General features: G+C 44.8%; 1 protein-coding gene across 2 annotated transcripts in view; it reads right to left on the bottom strand.

Moving 5' to 3' along the window:
* Positions 1 to 2423: 2423 nt before the first annotated feature.
* Positions 2424 to 19445, bottom strand: part of LOC109873487 (transcriptional coactivator YAP1) — a 40621-nt gene continuing 23599 nt past the window's right edge. The window contains exons 5-8 of one of the 2 annotated variants that reach the window (XM_020465145.2): positions 7894 to 8048; positions 5836 to 5909; positions 5623 to 5723; positions 2424 to 3614 (exon numbers count right to left, since the gene is read on the bottom strand). In XM_020465145.2, coding sequence (XP_020320734.2) covers positions 3466 to 3614; positions 5623 to 5723; positions 5836 to 5909; positions 7894 to 8048 — 479 coding nt within the window. In that variant the 3' untranslated portion in view covers positions 2424 to 3465. Of the gene's footprint in view, positions 3615 to 5622; positions 5724 to 5835; positions 5925 to 7893; positions 8049 to 19445 lie in introns of both variants that reach the window. The other variant, XM_020465143.2, reaches the window with a different exon arrangement.

Raw genomic sequence — 19445 nt, 5'->3', positions numbered from 1 at the left:
GAATACAAAGTGTTATGTTTGGGGTAAATCCAGCACTTAATATTTTCAAGCATGGCGGTGGCTGCATCATGTTATGGGTATGCTTGTCATCGGCAAGGACTAGGGAGTTTTTTAAGGTAAATGAAACAGAATGGAGCTAAGCACAGGCAAAGTTCTAGAGGAAAACTTGGCTTTCCAACAAACACTGGGAGACAAATTCACCCTTCAGAAAGACAATTACCTAAAACACAAGGCCAAATCTACATTCGTCTTGCTTACCAAGACGAATGTTCCTGAGTGGCTGAGTTAACAGTTTTGACTTAAATCGGCTTGAACATCTATGGCAAGACTTGAAAAGGGTTGTCTAGCAATGATCAAAAACCAGAGCTTTTAAAGGATAAATGGGCAAATATTGTACAATCCAGGTGTACAATCCATTTGTTGTACAAATTACTGCCTTCAACTGAAATGTGTCTTCCGCATTTAACCCAACCCCTCTGAGTCAGAGAGGTGCAGGGGGCTGCCTTAATTGACATCCATGTCTTCAGCTCCCGGCTGCCTTGCTCAGGGGCAGAACGACAGATTTTTTACCTTGTCAGCTCGGGGATTCGATCCAGTAACCGCCCAATGCTCTAACCACTAGGCTACCTGCCGCATCAGTTAAACCACTCTTAGTTAGCCAGAAATATTCCCAGCTGTAATCGCTGATTATAACATGAATACTTACAGTTGAAGTCGAAAGCTTATACACCTTAGCCAAATACATTTAAACTCACGTTTTCACAATTCCTGACATTTAATCCTAGTAAAAATTCCCTTGCTGTAAAATTCCATGTTAGGATCACCACTTTATTTTAAGAATGTGAAATGTCAGAATAATAGTAGAAAGAATGATTTATTTCAGCTTTTATTTATTTCATCACATTCCAAGAGGGTCAGAAGTTTACATACACTCAATTAGTATTTGGTAGAATTTCCTTTAAATTGTTTAACTTGGGTCAAATGTTTCAGGGAGCCTTCCACAAGCTTCCCACAATAAGAATTTTGGCCCATAACCTCCTGACAGAGCTGGTGTAATGGAGTCAGGTTTGTAGGCCTCCTCGCTCACACACGCCTTTTCAGTTCTGCCCACAAATTTTCTATAGGATTGAGGTTTGTGATGGCCACTCCAATACCTTGACTTTGTTGTCCTTAAGCCATTTTGCCACAACTTTGGAAGTATGCTTGGGGTCATTGTCCATTTGGAAGACCCATTTGCAACTAAGCTTTAACTGATGTCTTGAGATGTTGCTTCAATATATCCACATAATTTTGCTGCCTCATGATGCCATATATTTTGTGAAGTGCACCAGTCCCTCCTGCAGCAAAGCACCTCCACAACATGATGCTGCCACCCCCGTGCTTCACGGTTGGGATGGTGTTCTTCGGCTTACAAGCCTACCCCTTTTTCCCCCAAACATAACAATGGTCATTATGGCCAAACAGCTCTATTTTTGATTCATCAGACCAGAGGAACCATAGTCTGGCTTTTTTATGGTGGTTTTGGAGCAGTGGCTTCTTCCTTGCTGAGCGGACTTTCAGGTTATATAGATATAGGACTCATTTTACTGTGGATAGATACTTTGTACCTGTTTCCTCCAGCATCTTCACAAGGTCCTTTGCTGTTGTTCTGGGATTGATTTGCACATTTTGCACCAAAATACATTAATCTCTAGGAGACAGAACGCGTCTCCTTCCTGAGCAGTATGATGGCTGCGTGGTCCCATGGTGTTTATACTTGTGTACTATTGTTTGTACAGATGAATGTGGTACCTTCAGGCGTTTGGAAATTGCTCCCAAGGATGAACCAGACTTGTGAAGGTCTACAATTTTTTTCTGAGGTCTTGGCTGATTTATTTTAATTTTCCCATGATGTCAAGCAAAGAGGCACTGAGTTTGAAGGTAGGCCTTGAAATACATCCACAGGTACACCTCCAATTGACTCAAATGATGTCAATTAGCCTATCAGAAGCTCTCCAATAGGCTAATTGACATCATTTGAGTCAATCAGAAGATTCAAAAGCCATGACATAATTTTCTGGAATTTTCCAAGCTGTTTAAAAGCACAGTCAACTTAGTGTATGTAAACTTCTGACCCACTGGAATTGTGACACAGTGAGTTATAAGTGAAATAATCTGTCTGTAAGCAATTGTTGGAAAAATGACTTGTGTCATGCACAAAGTAGATGTCCTAACCGACAAACTATAGTTTGTTAAAAAGAAATTTGTGGAGTGGTTGAAAAACAAGTTTTAATGACTCCAACCTAAGGGTATGTAAACTTCCAACTTCAAATGTACCTAATGTCAAAATCTTCCACTTTGACATTACTGAGTATGTTGTGTAGATCGTTGACAATTAAATGCATTTTAATCCCACATGGCAACACAACAAAATGTGGAATAAGTAAAGGGGTGTGAATACTTTATGAAGGCTCTGGATGTACGTTATAACTGGTAAATTCTATTACAACTGCTGATGTGGAGGAATATTCTGTTAATGTCTCATGCCTCACAATCTAGCAGCCTGCAAGTTAAACAACATGTTGAAAAATTGTACCACTTATAAAGAAGATTGTTTGTTGATATATGTAGGCATAACTAACAAAGATACATACTTATGGGAAGGGAAAGGCAGGTGTGAGGTATACAGGGATGAAAGGCAAACTGAAGATTCTCTCTCCTGTGAAAGGGAAGGAGGGAGGGAGAAAGGAGGAGGGAGAGGAGAGGGGGAAGGAGAGAGGGATAAAGAGGAGAGGGGAGGAGAGAGGGAGAGATCGAGGAAGAAAACACTAGCCACATTCCTCAGTACCACATAATGTATCTCCCTATCTCCAGTCGTCAAGGGCCACAGTGTCACATAATGTATCTCCCTATCTCCTGTCATCAAGGGCCACAGTGTCTCCTCAGTACCACATCACGTATCGCTCTATCTCCTGTCGTCAAGGGCCACAGTGTCTCCTCAGTACCACATCATGTATCGCTATATCTCCTGTCGTCAAGGGCCACAGTGTCTACTGGGTTACATCCTGGGAAACCAGCCAATCAGTGGCCAGCTAAGTTCAAGGAAGACAGGTAACAGCCAGGAGAGGAAGTGGAGGGGCAGAGTCTGAGTCTCGTTCCCTGTTGTGTAGTCTATAACCCATCAAGTCAGTTCATTATGTACTACTGTTGTGTAGAGTCTATAGCCAGGTAGGTGTGTCTATAGTATGCGTGTGTGTGTGTCTACAGTGTGTGTGTGTGTGTCTACAGTGTGTGTGTGTCTATATTGTGTGTTTGTGTGTCTACAGTGTGTGTGTGTGACTATAGTGTGTGTGTGTGTGTCTATAGTGTGTGTGTGTGTGTGTGTGTGTGTGTGTGTGTGTGTGACTATAGTGTGTATGTGTGTGTGACTATAGTGTGTATATGTGTGTGTGTGTGTGTGTGTGTGTGTGTATCTATAGTGTGTGTCTATAACCAGAGAACAGTATCCATGTCACTCAGGAGGTCTGAGCTCAGGGCTTCCTGGATGCTGGGCATTAGCTCCTCCCCATCGGTAGCCATGCACACCCCTGGGCCTGCCTCCAGGAATGCCATTGGCTGGCCTGCTCCAGAGTCACCTATCACAGCACATAATACAGTCATTAGGATGTTGTGGATGTTGCTAGAGCTCCAAGATGTAACCCCAGAGATTGAGTGCATTCATTTACACAGAGTACAACAAATGAACAACACCTTCCTAATAGTGAGTTGCAGCCCCCTTTTGCCCTCAAAAAAGCCTCAAATCGTCGGGGAATGGACACTACAAGGTGTGGAAAGCCTTCCACAGGGATGCTGGCCTATGTTGACTACAAATGCTTCCCACAGTTGGCTGGATATCCTTTGGGTGGTGGACCATTCTTGATACACACAGGAAACTGTTGAGTGTGGAAAACCCAGCCTGGCACCTACTACCATACCCTTTTCTAAGGCACTTAAATATTTTGTCTTGCCCATTCACCCTCTGAATGTCACACATACACAATCATTGTCTCAATTGTCTTAAGGCTTAAAAACCCTTCTTTAACCGGTCTCCTCCCCTTCATCTACACTGATTGAAGTGGATTTAACAAGTGACATCAATAAGGGATCATAGACTGACCAGGTGAAAACTACGTCATGGAAAGAGTGTTCTTAATGTTTTGTACACTCAGTGTATATTATTGTGACTATGGTAACCTGTCAGTGTATATTATTGTAACTATGGTAACCTGTCAGTGTATATTATTGTAACTATGGTAAGCTGTCAGTGAATATTAAATGTGACTATGGTAACATGTCAGTATATATTAATGTGACTATGGTAACCTCCAGGTGTCAGTATATATTAATGTGAATATGGTAACCTGCCAGTATATATTAATGTGACTATGGTAACCTGTCAGTATATAAAAATGTAACTATGGTAACCTGTCAGTGTATATTAATGTGACTATGGTAACCTATCAGTGTATATTAATGTGACTATGGTAACCTATCAGTGTATATTAATGTGACTATGGTAACCTGCCAGTATATATTAATGTGACTATGGTAACCTGCCAGTATATATTAATGTGACTATGGTAACCTGTCAGTATATATTAATGTGACTATGGTAACCTGTCAGTATATATTAATGTGACTATGGTAACCTGTCAGTATATATTAATGTGACTATGGTAACCTGTCAGTATATACTAATGTGACTATGGTAACCTGTCAGTATATATTAATGTGACTATGGTAACCAGTCAGTATATATTAATGTGACTATGGTAACCAGTCAGTATATATACATGTTTACCAAGCATTTCACTGTTAGTCCACACCTGTTATTTACAGAGCATTTCACTGTTAGTCCACGCCTGTTGTTTACAGAGCATTTCACTGTTAGTCCACACCTGTTGTTTACAGAGCATTTCACTGTTAGTCCACACCTGTTGTTTACAGAGCATTTCACTGTTAGTCCACACCTGTTATTTACAGAGCATTTCACTGTTAGTCCACACCTGTTGTTTACAGAGCATTTCACTGTTAGTCCACACCTGTTATTTACAGAGCATTTCACTGTTAGTCCACACCTGTTATTTACAGAGCATTTCACTGTTAGTCCACACCTGTTGTTTACAGAGCATTTCACTGTTAGTCCACACCTGTTATTTACAGAGCATTTCACTGTTAGTCCACACCTGTTGTTTACAGAGCATTTCACTGTTAGTCCACACCTGTTGTTTACAGAGCATTTCACTGTTTGTCCACACCTGTTGTTTACCAAGCATTTCACTGTTAGTCCACACCTGTTGTTTACAGAGCATTTCACTGTTAGTCCACACCTGTTATTTACAGAGCATTTCACTGTTAGTCCACACCTGTTATTTACAGAGCATTTCACTGTTAGTCCACACCTGTTATTTACAGAGCATTTCACTGTTAGTCCACACCTGTTATTTACAGAGCATTTCACTGTTAGTCCACAGCTGTTGTTTACCAAGCATTTCACTGTTAGTCCACACCTGTTGCTTACGAAGTGACAAATAACATTTGATTAGGTTATTTTCCCTTTAAAATAGTCTATTTTAAACCAAGGTGTGTGTGTGTGTGTCTTACCTGTATCCATGAGTTCCACAGTGTTCAGCAGGTCATCAGGTGTCCGTGTGAAGCTGCTGACACTCAGACCACTGTCAGTACTCTGGTTACGGGAGTGGGCCCTACAAGCAGGGACCAACACACACAGTTGTAATATTGGCTAAAACACACACATATTTGTTTTGGAAGCATATACCTCCACATGCACACAGACACAAAGACAGACAGGCTCACCCGTTGAGGGCGGGGTCTACATGGTTGTTCCTCATTTTCCCATCATGCTCCAGTCCACTCCGCACCGCCACATCCTGACACGGGTTACACTATTTATTGATTATTTATTACTAGTTTACTTTATTTTACTTCCAGCATTATTATTATTGGTTCTGTAAAAACAACTAATATTAAAAACTCTGCTGGTACTTTGCTGTTACAATAAAACCATACATGTTAAATAAATAACAGCCAACATATTTACACACATATACACAGTGCATTCGGAAAGTATTCATTTTGTTGTTACAGATAAATTCTAAAATGTATTCTAATCATTATTTTCCTTCATCAATCTACCCACAATACCTCCATAATGACAAAGTGAAAACAGGTTAAGACATTTTTGCAAATGTATTACTTATTTACATAAGTATTCAGACCCTTTGCAATCAGACACGAAATTGAGCTCAGGTGCATCCTGTTTCCATTGATCATCCTTGAGATGTTTCTACAACTTGATTGGAGTCCACTTGTGGTAAATTCAATTAATTGGACATGATTTGGAAAGACACACACCTGTCTATTTAAGATCCCACAGTTGACAGTGCATGTCAGAGCAAAAACCAAGCCATGAGGTCGAAGGAATTGTATATAGAGCTCTGAGACTGGATTGTGTCGATTGTGTTTACCTTTATTTCACTAGGCAAGTCAGTTAAGAACAAATTCTTATTTTCAATGACGGCCTAGGAACAGTGGGTTAACCGCCTTGTTCAGGGGCAGAACGACAGATTTTTACCTTGTCAGCTCAGGGATTCGATCTAGCAACCTTTCGGTTACTGGCCCAATGCTCTAACCACTAGGCTACCTGCCTCCCCGATCTGGGGAAGGGTAGGGTACCACATTTTTTTTGCAGCATTGAAGGTCCCTAAGAACACAGTGGCCTCCATCATTCTTAAATGGAAGTAGTTTGGAACCACCAAGACTCTTCCTAGAGCTGAACACCCAGCCAAACTGAGCAATCAAGGGAGAAGGGCCTTGGTTCGGGAGGTGTCCAAGAACACAATGGTCACTCTGACAGAGTTTCTGGCCATTCTACCAGAGTTCTGTGGAAATGGGAGAACCAGAAGGACAACCATCTCTGCAGCAACTGACCTACCTGGTTAAATAAAGGTGAAATAAAACACTTAAACATGTAATAACCCGTTCACCCACACCGCGTCTTACAAAGACACGGCGGTTGGAACCAAAAATCTTCAATTTGGACTCCAGACCAAAGGACAAATTTCCACCGGACTACACTTTCCACTTCACAATAACAACAGTAATAACTAACGGGGCAGCTCTAGTAGGGGCGAAATTTGAAGAACTGACTTATTGGAAAGGTGGCATCCTAAGACGGTGCCATTTTGAATGTAGAATGGCCTTACTGAAGAGCTCAGTGACTTTCAAAATGGCACCGTCTTAGGATGCCACCTTTCCAATAAGTCAGTTCTTCAAATTTCGGCCCTACTAGAGCTGCCCCGTCAGTTATTAGTGCTGTTATTGTGAAGTGGAAACATCTCGGAGCAACAACGGCTCAGCCGTAGGCCACATAAGCTCACAGGACAGGACCGCTGAAGTGTGTGGCGTGTAAAATCATCTGTCCTCAGTTGCAACACTCACTACCGAGTTCCAAATTGCCTCTGGCAGTCCGACGGACAAATCTGGGTTTGGCCAATGTTTGTCTATGGAGATTGCATGGCTGTGTGCTCAATTGTATACACCTGTCAGTACCAGGTGTGGCTGAAATAGCCAAATCCACTGTTTTGAAGGGGTGTCCACATACATTTGTATATATAGTGTATATATATAAGTGTTTTATTTTTCATAAATGTTTTACAAATGTTCGAATTTTTGTTCCACTTTGACAGAGTATTTTGTGTAGATTGTTGACATAAAAAAAAAATTTAAGACAATGAAATGCATTTTCAACCCACTTTGTAATAAAATGTGGTAAGTCAAGGGGTGTGAATACTTTCTGAAGGCACAGTATAGAACATAATATCCATATATATTCCAGTGTGTTTGACCCCTGACCTGTACTCTGATTGGACGGGCCAGGTCCTGTTGTTTCCGCCTCAGCCTGTCCTTCTCCACCTGCAGCTGCTGCCTGCGCTTGGTTACCACTGTCGCAATGCCAACCGGGTCAGAGGTCAGGGTTGAGGGCTTCACCTGGGCTACAGCACTCTGGACTGGAGGGAGGACAGGGTCAGAGGTTAGGGAGGGAGACAGGGTCAGGGAGGGAGAGAGGGTCAGGTTAATGTCAGGGAGGGAGACAAGGTCAGGGTTAATGGTAGGGAAGAAGACCAGGTCAGGGGTTAATGTTAGAGAGGGAGACCGGGTCAGGGATTAATGTTAGAGAGGGAGACAGGGTCAGGGAGGGAGACCGGGTCAGGGATTAATGTTAGGGAGGGAGACAGGGTCAGGGGTTAATGTTAGAGAGGGAGACAGGGTCAGGGATTAATGTTAGGGAGGGAGACAGGGTCAGGGGTTAATGTTAGAGAGGGAGACAGGGTCAGGGATTAATGTTAGAGAGGGAGACAGGGTCAGGGAGGGAGACCGGGTCAGGGATTAATGTTAGAGAGGGAGACAGGGTCAGGGGTTAATGTTAGAGAGGGAGACAGGGTCAGGGGTTAATGTTAGAGAGGGAGACAGGGTCAGGGGTTAATGTTAGAGAGGGAGACAGGGTCAGGGATTAATGTTAGAGAGGGAGACAGGGTCAGGGAGGGAGACCGGGTCAGGGATTAATGTTAGGGAGGGAGACAGGGTCAGGGGTTAATGTTAGAGAGGGAGACAGGGTCAGGGGTTAATGTTAGAGAGGGAGACAGGGTCAGGGGTTAATGTTAGAGAGGGAGACAGGGTCAGGGATTAATGTTAGAGAGGGAGACAGGGTCAGGGGTTAATGTTAGAGAGGGAGACAGGGTCAGGGGTTAATGTTAGAGAGGGAGACCAGGTCAGGGATTAATGTTAGAGAGGGAGACAGGGTCAGGGGTTAATGTTAGAGAGGGAGACCGGGTCAGGGATTAATGTTAGAGAGGGAGACAGGGTCAGGGATTAATGTTAGAGAGGGAGACAGGGTCAGGGATTAATGTTAGGGAGGGAGACAGGGTCAGGGGTTAATGTTAGAGAGGGAGACAGGGTCAGGGATTAATGTTAGGGAGGGAGACAGGGTCAGGGATTAATGTTAGGGAGGGAGACAGGGTCAGGGGTTAATGTTAGGGAGGGAGACAGGGTCAGGGGTTAATGTTAGGGAGGGAGACAGGGTCAGGGGTTAATGTTAGGGAGGGAGACAGGGTCAGGGGTTAATGTTAGGGAGGGAGACAGGGTCAGGGGTTAATGTTAGGGAGGGAGACAGGGTCAGGGGTTAATGTTAGGGAGGGAGACAGGGTCAGGGGTTAATGTTAGGGAGGGAGACAGGGTCAGGGGTTAATGTTAGGGAGGGAGACAGGGTCAGGGGTTAATGTTAGAGAAGGAGACAGGGTCAGGGGTTAATGTTAGAGAGGGAGACAGGGTCAGGGGTTAATGTTAGAGAGGGAGACAGGGTCAGGGATTAATGTTAGGGAGGGAGACAGGGTCAGGGGTTAATGTTAGAGAGGGAGACAGGGTCAGGGGTTAATGTTAGAGAGGGAGACAGGGTCAGGGATTAATGTTAGAGAGGGAGACAGGGTCAGGGAGGGAGACCGGGTCAGGGATTAATGTTAGGGAGGGAGACAGGGTCAGGGGTTAATGTTAGAGAGGGAGACAGGGTCAGGGGTTAATGTTAGAGAGGGAGACAGGGTCAGGGGTTAATGTTAGAGAGGGAGACAGGGTCAGGGATTAATGTTAGAGAGGGAGACAGGGTCAGGGAGGGAGACCGGGTCAGGGATTAATGTTAGGGAGGGAGACAGGGTCAGGGGTTAATGTTAGAGAGGGAGACAGGGTCAGGGGTTAATGTTAGAGAGGAAGACAGGGTCAGGGGTTAATGTTAGAGAGGGAGACAGGGTCAGGGATTAATGTTAGAGAGGGAGACAGGGTCAGGGGTTAATGTTAGAGAGGGAGACCGGGTCAGGGATTAATGTTAGAGAGGGAGACAGGGTCAGGGGTTAATGTTAGAGAGGGAGACCGGGTCAGGGATTAATGTTAGAGAGGGAGACAGGGTCAGGGATTAATGTTAGAGAGGGAGACAGGGTCAGGGATTAATGTTAGAGAGGGAGACAGGGTCAGGGATTAATGTTAGGGAGGGAGACAGGGTCAGGGGTTAATGTTAGAGAGGGAGACAGGGTCAGGGATTAATGTTAGGGAGGGAGACAGGGTCAGGGATTAATGTTAGGGAGGGAGACAGGGTCAGGGGTTAATGTTAGGGAGGGAGACAGGGTCAGGGGTTAATGTTAGGGAGGGAGACAGGGTCAGGGGTTAATGTTAGGGAGGGAGACCGGGTCAGGGGTTAATGTTAGGGAGGGAGACAGGGTCAGGGGTTAATGTTAGGGAGGGAGACAGGGTCAGGGGTTAATGTTAGGGAGGGAGACAGGGTCAGGGGTTAATGTTAGAGAAGGAGACAGGGTCAGGGGTTAATGTTAGAGAGGGAGACAGGGTCAGGGGTTAATGTTAGGGAGGGAGACAGGGTCAGGGGTTAATGTTAGAGAGGGAGACAGGGTCAGGGGTTAATGTTAGAGAAGGAGACAGGGTCAGGGGTTAATGTTAGAGAGGGAGACAGGGTCAGGGGTTAATGTTAGAGAGGGAGACAGGGTCAGGGTGTGTGTGACTGTTAGGGAGTGTCTTATCTACCAGTTGTTCCTGTTTAACCAGACTGTTCTCTCTGGCCTTGAGGCAACTCTCCCTCTCTGTTTCGGTCTCTCGCTCCCTCCCCGGCTCTCCCTCCCTCCCCCCCTCCGTCAGTCTCTCGCTCCCTCCGTCTCTTGCTCCCTCCCTCCCTCCGTCTCTCACGCCCTCCCTCCATGTCTCTCCTTCCCTCCCGGTCTGTCTCTCCTTCCATGTCTGTCTCTCTCTCCTTCCATGTCTGTCTCTCTCTCCTTCCATGTCTGTCTCTCTCTCCTTCCATGTCTGTCTCTCTCTCCTTCCCTCCCTGTCCGTCTCTCGCGCCCTCCCTGTCTGTCTCTCTCTCCTTCCCTCCCTGTCCGTCTCTCGCGCCCTCCCTGTCTGTCTCTCTCTCCTTCCCTCCCTGTCCGTCTCTCGCGCCCTCCCTGTCTGTCTCTCTCTACTTCCATGTCTGTCTCTCTCTCCTTCCATGTCTGTCTGTCTGTCTGTCTGTCTGTCTCTCTCTCCTTCCATGTCTGTCTCTCTCTCCTTCCATGTCTGTCTCTCTCTCCTTCCATGTCTGTCTCTCTCTCCTTCCATGTCTGTCTCTCTCTCCTTCCATGTCTGTCTCTCTCTCCTTCCATGTCTGTCTCTCTCTCCTTCCATGTCTGTCTCTCTCTCCTTCCATGTCTGTCTCTCTCTCCTTCCATGTCTGTCTCTCGCGCCCTCCCTGTCTGTCTCTCTCTCCTTCCCTCCCTGTCTGTCTCTCTCTCCTTCCATGTCTGTCTGTCTGTCTGTCTGTCTGTCTGTCTGTCTGTCTGTCTGTCTGTCTGTCTGTCTGTCTGTCTGTCTGTCTGTCTGTCTGTCTGTCTGTCTGTCTGTCTGTCTCTCCTTCCATGTCTGTCTCTCTCTCCTTCCATGTCTGTCTCTCTCTCCTTCCATGTCTGTCTCTCTCTCCTTCCATGTCTGTCTCTCTCTCCTTCCATGTCTGTCTCTCTCTCCTTCCATGTCTGTCTCTCTCTCCTTCCATGTCTGTCTCTCTCTCCTTCCATGTCTGTCTCTCTCTCCTTCCATGTCTGTCTGTCTGTCTGTCTGTCTGTCTGTCTGTCTGTCTGTCTGTCTGTCTGTCTGTCTGTCTGTCTGTCTGTCTGTCTGTCTGTCTCTCTCTCTCCTTCCATGTCTGTCTCTCTCTCCTTCCATGTCTGTCTGTCTGTCTGTCTGTCTGTCTCTCTCTCCTTCCATGTCTGTCTGTCTGTCTGTCTGTCTGTCTCTCTCTCCTTCCATGTCTGTCTGTCTGTCTGTCTGTCTGTCTCTCTCTCCTTCCATGTCTGTCTGTCTGTCTGTCTGTCTCTCTCTCCTTCCATGTCTGTCTGTCTGTCTGTCTGTCTGTCTCTCTCTCCTTCCATGTCTGTCTGTCTGTCTGTCTGTCTGTCTGTCTGTCTGTCTGTCTGTCTGTCTGTCTGTCTGTCTGTCTGTCTGTCTGTCTGTCTGTCTGTCTGTCTGTCTGTCTCTCCTTCCTTCCCTGTCTGTCTGTCTGTCTCTCCTTCCCTGTCTGTCTGTCTCTCCTTCCCTGTCTGTCTGTCTGTCTGTCTCCTCCTTCCCTGTCTGTCTGTCTGTCTGTCTCTCCTTCCTGTCTGTCTGTCTGTCTGTCTCTCCTTCCCTGTCTGTCTGTCTGTCTGTCTCTCCTTCCTGTCTGTCTGTCTGTCTGTCTGTCTGTCTGTCTGTCTGTCTGTCTGTCTGTCTGTCTGTCTGTCTGTCTGTCTGTCTGTCTGTCTGTCTGTCTGTCTGTCTGTCTGTCTGTCTGTCTGTCTGTCTGTCTGTCTGTCTGTCTGTCTGTCTGTCTGTCTGTCTGTCTGTCTGTCTGTCTGTCTGTCTGTCTGTCTGTCTGTCTGTCTGTCTGTCTGTCTGTCTGTCTGTCTGTCTGTCTGTCTGTCTGTCTGTCTGTCTGTCTGTCCTGTCTGTCTGTCTGTCTGTCTGTCTGTCTGTCTGTCTGTCTGTCTGTCTGTCTGTCTGTCTGTCTGTCTGTCTGTCTGTCTGTCTGTCTGTCTGTCTGTCTGTCTGTCTGTCTGTCTGTCTGTCTGTCTGTCTGTCTGTCTGTCTGTCTGTCTGTCTGTCTGTCTGTCTGTCTGTCTGTCTGTCTGTCTGTCTGTCTGTCTGTCTGTCTGTCTGTCTGTCTGTCTGTCTGTCTGTCTGTCTGTCTGTCTGTCTGTCTGTCTGTCTGTCTGTCTGTCTGTCTGTCTGTCTGTCTCTCCTTCCCTGTCTCTGTCTCATTTTGAACAAGCATATCTCCTGTGCTGTTTGAGCTGCAGTCATGACATGTTGTACATATACAGAGCATTCAGAAAGTATTCAGAAAGGTTGACTGTTCTAGCCATACTATAAAATGTATTAAATTGTTTTCTCCCCGCACCAATCTACACAAAATACCCCATAATGACAAAGCAAAACCTGTTTTTCAGAAATGTTAGCAAATGTATTTTTTTTTTAAACAGATATTACATTTACATAAGTATTCAGACCATTTACTCAGTGCTTTGTTAATGCACCTTTGGCAGCAATTATAGACTTGAGTCTCCTTGGGTATGACGTTACAAGCTTGGCACACCTGTATTTAGGGAGTTTCTCCCATTATTCTCTTCAGATCCTCTCAAGCGCTGTCAGATTGGATGTTGACCTTAGCTGCCCAGCGATTTTCATGTTTGATCAGGTTCAAGTCTGGGCTATGGCTGGGCCACTCAAGGACATTCAGAGACTTGTCCCGAAGCTACTCCTACGTTGTCTTGGCGTGTGATTAGGGTCGTTGTCCTGTTGGAAGATGAACCTCAGACCCCAGTCTGAGGTCCTGAGCGCTCTGGAGCAGGTTTTCATCAAGGATCTCTCTGTTCTTTGTTCCGTTCATCTTTCCCTCAATCCTGACTATTCTCCCAGTCCCTACCTCTGAAAAACATCCCCACAGCATGATGCTGCTACCACCAAGATTCACCGTAGGGATGGTGCCAGGTTTCCTCCAGACGTGATGCTTGGCATTCAGGCCAAAGAGTTGAATCTTAGTTTCATCAGACCAGAGAATCTTGTATCACATTGTCTGAGTCCTTCAGGTGCCTTTAACTGAGGAGTGGCTTCTGTCTGGCCACTCTACCATAAAGGCCTGATTGGTGGAGTGCTGCAGAGATGGGAGAACATTTCAGAAGGACAACCATCTCCACAGAGGAACTCCGGAGCTCTGTCAAAGTGACTATCGGGTTCTTAGTCACCTTCCTGACCAATACCCTTCTCCCCCGATTGCTCAGTTTGGCCGGGCAGTCAGCTCTAGGAAGAGTCTTGGTGTTTCCAAACTTCTTCCATTTACGAATGATGGAGGCCACTGTGTTCTTGGGGACCGTCAATGCTGCAGAAATGTTTTGGTACCCTTCCCCAGATCTGTGCCTTGACACAATTCTGTCTCGGATCACTACGGACAATTCCATCGACCTCATGGTTTGGTTTTTGAATACTTATGTAAATAAGGTATCCGTTTTTTTAAAATTGTTAATACATTTGCAAAAATGTCAAAAAAATCTGTTTTCATTATGGGGGATTGTGTGTAGATTGATGAGGATAAAAACAAAATCAATTTTAGAATAAGGCTGTAAAGTAACAAAATGTGGAAAAAGTCAAAGGGTCTGAATACTTTCCAAATGCACTGTATGCAGCCTCTCATAAGCAACAGGTTTCCCATAAGGACCTACAAGCACCGCCCATTAGATGTTCTACTAATTAGTCACCCAGCAGACTTTGAACAAGCCGCCTTGCTTGCCCTATTTTGACAAGACGCCCTGCTTGCCCTATTTTGACAGAACATGGGTTCTTTTTACAAGGGGGGCGTTATAGTAACACAACATAAGTCTGAATAATTTTCACTAACTGACCCAAGTCGAAGGGGGCATGTTTACTGTTGCCCATAGAACATGAGACCGTATTAGCATGAGCAGCGCCATTGCAGGCTTCCACCATTTTTATGTAGTCAACTGGGTGGCTTTACCTTCATTGGCTGATCCCTCCAGGTGACCCTGCTGGTCATGTCCAAATCAAACTTTATTTGTCACATGCGCCGAAGTATAGACCTTAGCGTGAAATGCTTACTTAGCCCTTAACCAACAGTGCAGGTCAAGAAGAGTTAATAAAATATTTACCAAATAAACTAAAGTAAAAAATTATAAAAAGTAACGCATAATAAATAACAAGGCTATTTACAGGAGGTACCGGTACCGAGTCAGTGTGCGGGGGTACAGGTTAGTTGAGGTAATTTTTACATGTAGGTGGGGGTGCATAGATAATAAACAGCGAATAGCAGCAGTGTAAAAAACAAATGGGGGGGCGGGTCAATGTAAATAGTCCAGGGGTCATTTGATTAATTGTTCAGCAGTCTTATGGGGGTAGAAGCTGTAAACTTCTTGGTGTACCCATCCCTTTAGCGGGATCATTTTCGTCAACATCCGCTGAATTGCAGAGCACCAAATTCTAGTTAAATTACTAAAAATATTAAATTGTCATGAAATCACAAGTGCAATATAGCAATACACAGCTTAGCTTGTTGTTAATCTACCTGGCGTGTCAGATTTCAAAAAAGCTTTACAGCTAAAGCAAACCAAGCGTTTATGTAAGGACATCTCTCTCAGCAGACAAAACATTACAAACAGCTAGCAGCAAAGTAGATTGGTCACGAAAGTCAGAAAAGCAATAAAATGAATCGCTTACCTTTGATGATCTTCGGATGTTTGCATTCACGAGACTCCCAGTTACACAATAAATGTTCCTTTTGTTCCATAAAGATTATTTTTATATCCAAAATACCTCCATTTGGTTGGTGCGTTATGTTCAGTAATCCACAGGCTCAAGCGGTCACGACGGGGTAGAAGAAAATTCCAAATAGTATCCGTAAAGTTCGTAGAAACATGTCAAACGTTTTTATAATCAATCCTCCGGTTGTTTTTACAATAAATAATCGATAATATTTCAACCGGACCGTAGCTTTTTCAATAGGAAAGAGAGAGAAAATGTCTGCTCCAAGCTGTTGCACATGCAAAACTCTGCTGGCAGCCAGCCATCCACTGACGCGATGCGATTGTTCTCGCTCATTTTTTAGAATAAAAGGCTGAAACTATGTCTAAAGACTGTTTACACCATGTGGAAGCCACAGGGAAAGGAATCTGGTTGCTATCCCTTTAAATGGAGGGAAGGCATGCAATGGAACAGGGAGCTTTCAAAATAAGAGGCACTTCCTAGTTGGATTTTCCTCAGGTTTTCGCCTGTAATATCAGTTCTGTTATACTCAAACACAATATTTTGACCGTTTTGGAAACTTTAGAGTGTTTGGGTACGTTTTTCATCCAAACATCAAATACTACCCCCTACACTCAAAAGGTTAAGGGGCATTTTGGTCCTAGATTTGGCTCACCGGTACTGCTTGCCATGCGGTAGCAAAGGAAACTGTCTATGACTTGGGTGACTGGAGACTGACAATTTTATGGGCTTTCCTCTGACACCACCTATTATATAGGTCCTGGTTGGCAGGAAGCTTGGCCCCAGTGATGTACTGGGCCGTACGCACTACCCTCTGTAGCGCCTTACAGATGCCGAGCAGTTGCCATACCAGGCAGTGATGCAACAGGTCAGGATGCTCTCGATGGTGCAGCTAGAACTTCTTGATCTGGGGACCCATGCCAAATCTTTTCAGTCTCCTGAGGGGGATAGGTTTTGTCGTGCCCTCTTCACAACTGTCTGTCACTACAGCCCCGTTGATGAGAATGGGGACCTGTTCGGGCTGCCTTTTCCTATAGTCCACGCTCAGCTCCATTGTCTTGCTCACACTGAGTGAGAGGTTGTTGTCCTGGCACCACACAGCCAGTTATCTGACCTCCTCCCAATAGGCCGTCTCATCGTTGTCGGTGATCAGGCCTACCACTGTTGTGTCGAAAGCAAACTTAATGATGGTGTTGGAGTCGTGTTTGGACACGCAGTCGTGGGTGAACAGGGAGTACAGGAGGGGACTAAGTACACACTCCTGAGGGGCACCAGTGTTGAGGATCAGTGCGGCAGACATGTTGCCTACCCTTACCACCTGGGGGCGGCCCCATCAGGAAGTCCAGGATCCAGTTGCCGAGAGAGGTATTTAGTCCCAGGGTCCTTAGCTTAGTGATGAGCTTCGTGGGCACTATGGTGTTGGACGCTGAGCTGTAGTCAATGAACAGCATTCTCACATAGGTGTTCCTTTTGTCCAAGTGAGAAAGGGCAGTGTAGAGTGCGATTGAGATTGCGTCATCTGTGGATCTGTTGGGGCGGTATGCAAATTGGAGTGGGTCTAGGGTGTCCGGAAAGATGCTGTTGATGTGAGCCATGACAAGCCTTCCAAAGCACGTCATGGCTACAGACGTGAGTGCCACAAGGCGGTAATGATTTAGACAGGTTAACTTCGCTTCCTTGGGCACAGGGACTATGGTGGTCTGCTTGAAACATGTAGGTATTACAGACTCAGTCAGGGAGAGGTTGAAAATGTCAGTGAAGACACTTTCCAGTTGGTTTGCGCTTGCTTTGAGTACACGTCCTGGTAATCCGTCTGGCCCTGCGGCTTTGTGAATGTTGACCTGTTTAAAGGTCTTGCTCACATCGGCTACCGAGAGTGTTATCACACAGTCATCCAGAACAGCTGGTGCTCTCGTGTATGCTTCAGTGTTGCTTGCCTCAAAGCGAGCATAAAAGGCATTTAAGCTCGTCTGGTAGGCTCACGTCACTGGGCAGCTCCGGTTTCCCTTTGCAATCCGTAATAATTTTCAAGTCCTGCAATCTTACTGTTGTATTGATGCTCTGCTTGTTTGATGGTTCGAATGAGGGCATAGCGGGATTTCTTATAAGCGTCTGGATTAGTGTCCCGCTCATTGAAAGCAGCAGCTCGAGCCTTTATGGCAGAGGTACAATCAGTAAAATGATACAAATATCTTTGCTCCTAATGTGCACCCCTCAAATGATACAAAACAGCCAAATTGCACTGGAAAAAACAATACAGAGGGAAGAAACAATGCAGACAGACCGAATAACCAATGCAGACAGATGGAAGAACAATGCAGACGGAGAACAAAGCAGACGAGGTGACAATACAGACAGCGAAAAACAACGCAGACTGATGGACAATGCAGGAGGAGAGACAATGCAGGCGGAGAGACAATGCAGGCGGAGTGATAATGCAGGCGGAGTGGCAATGCAGATGGAGATACAATGCAGATGGAAACAAAGCAGACGTAGAGACAATGCAGACGGATAGGCAATACAGATGGAGAGACAATGCAGACGGAGTAACAATGCAGACAGATGCAGACGGAATAACAATACAGACGCAATGTATGATCTGAGTGATAATCTTGGGTGCTCCCAAATCAACATTCCACACGTCACATTTAAAAGAGAATGTTTGGTAGTTCACATTTAAAAGAGATCTAGATTAGAGAATGTTTGGTAGGTTACATTTAAAAGAGATCTAGATTAGAGAATTAGGGAATGTTTGGTGGAACACTAGAGTTCCCCAAGGCACAGCAGTTGAAAACCACTGCACGAGACTAGGGCTAACATAATCGCTCGTGGAGCTTTCGCTGTAAAGCATTTTTGAAATCAGACACTGTGGCTGGATTAACGAGAATTGTATCTTTAAAATGGTGCCTAATACTTGTATGTTTAAGGAATTTGATTTATGAGATTTCTGTTGATTTGTATTTGGCGCCCTGCAATTTCATTGGATGTTGGCTGAACCCCAGTCCTAGACAGGTTAATAACCTCTTGGGGCTAGGGGGCAGAATTTTAACTTTTGGATAAATAGTGTGCCCAATTTCAACTTCCTGCTACTCATGCCAAGAATATAAGATATGCATATTATTCATATATTTGGATACAAAACACTCTGAAGTCTCTAAAACTGTTTGAATCATGTCTGTGAGTATAACATAACTTATGTAGCAGGCAAAACCCAGAGGACTAACTGTTCAGATGTTTTTTTGCCTCTCTCTGTTCCCTGAGTTGTCATTGCCAAGGGCTATTTCTTAGGAACTGTTTTCAGTTCCTACCGCTTCCACTGGATGTCACCAGTCTTTGGAATTTGGTTGAGGTTATTCATTTGTGCAATGAAGAAGTAGGCCAACTAGGAACTGGGTAACACTTTTGTGAGTTGCGCAAGACGTGAAAAGTAGCGCTGGTTTGTTTTCATTCCTGTATTGAACACAGATTGCCCCGTCTGCAATTTGATCGATTATTAACGTTTAAAAATACCTAAAGTTCTATTACAAAAGTAGTTTGAAATATTTTGGCAAAGTTTATAGGAAACTTTTGAAATATTTTGTAGTGACGTTGCGTTTTTTGTAAGCTGTTTTTTTCTGCATCAAACACGCTTTATAAATGGACATTTTGGATATATATGGACAGAATTGATCGAACAAAAGGACCAATTATGATGTTTATGGGACATATTGGAATGCCAACAAAAGAAGCTCGTCAAAGGTAATGCATGTTTTATATTTTATTTCAGCGTTTTGTGTAGCGCCTGCAGGGTTGAAATATGCTAACCCCTTTGTTTACTGCTGGTGCTATCATCAGATAATAGCTTCTGGATGAATAGTGTGCCCAGAGTGAACTGCCTCCTACTCTGTCCCAGATGCTAATATATGCATATTATTAGTATTTGATTGGTATTGGATAGAAAACACTCTGAAGTTTCTAAAACTGTTCGAATGATGTCTGTGAGTATAACAGAACTCATATGGCAGGTGAAAACCTGAGAAAAATCCAACCAGGAAGTGGGAAATCTGAGGTTTGTCATTTTTCAACTCAGCCTC

The sequence above is a fragment of the Oncorhynchus kisutch genome, linkage group LG28, assembly GCF_002021735.2.
Source record: "Oncorhynchus kisutch isolate 150728-3 linkage group LG28, Okis_V2, whole genome shotgun sequence".
In the NCBI taxonomy this organism is placed as follows: domain Eukaryota; kingdom Metazoa; phylum Chordata; class Actinopteri; order Salmoniformes; family Salmonidae; genus Oncorhynchus; species Oncorhynchus kisutch.
Note: the sequence above shows the minus strand (reverse complement) of the source record. Positions and strands in the feature narration are given on the sequence as shown.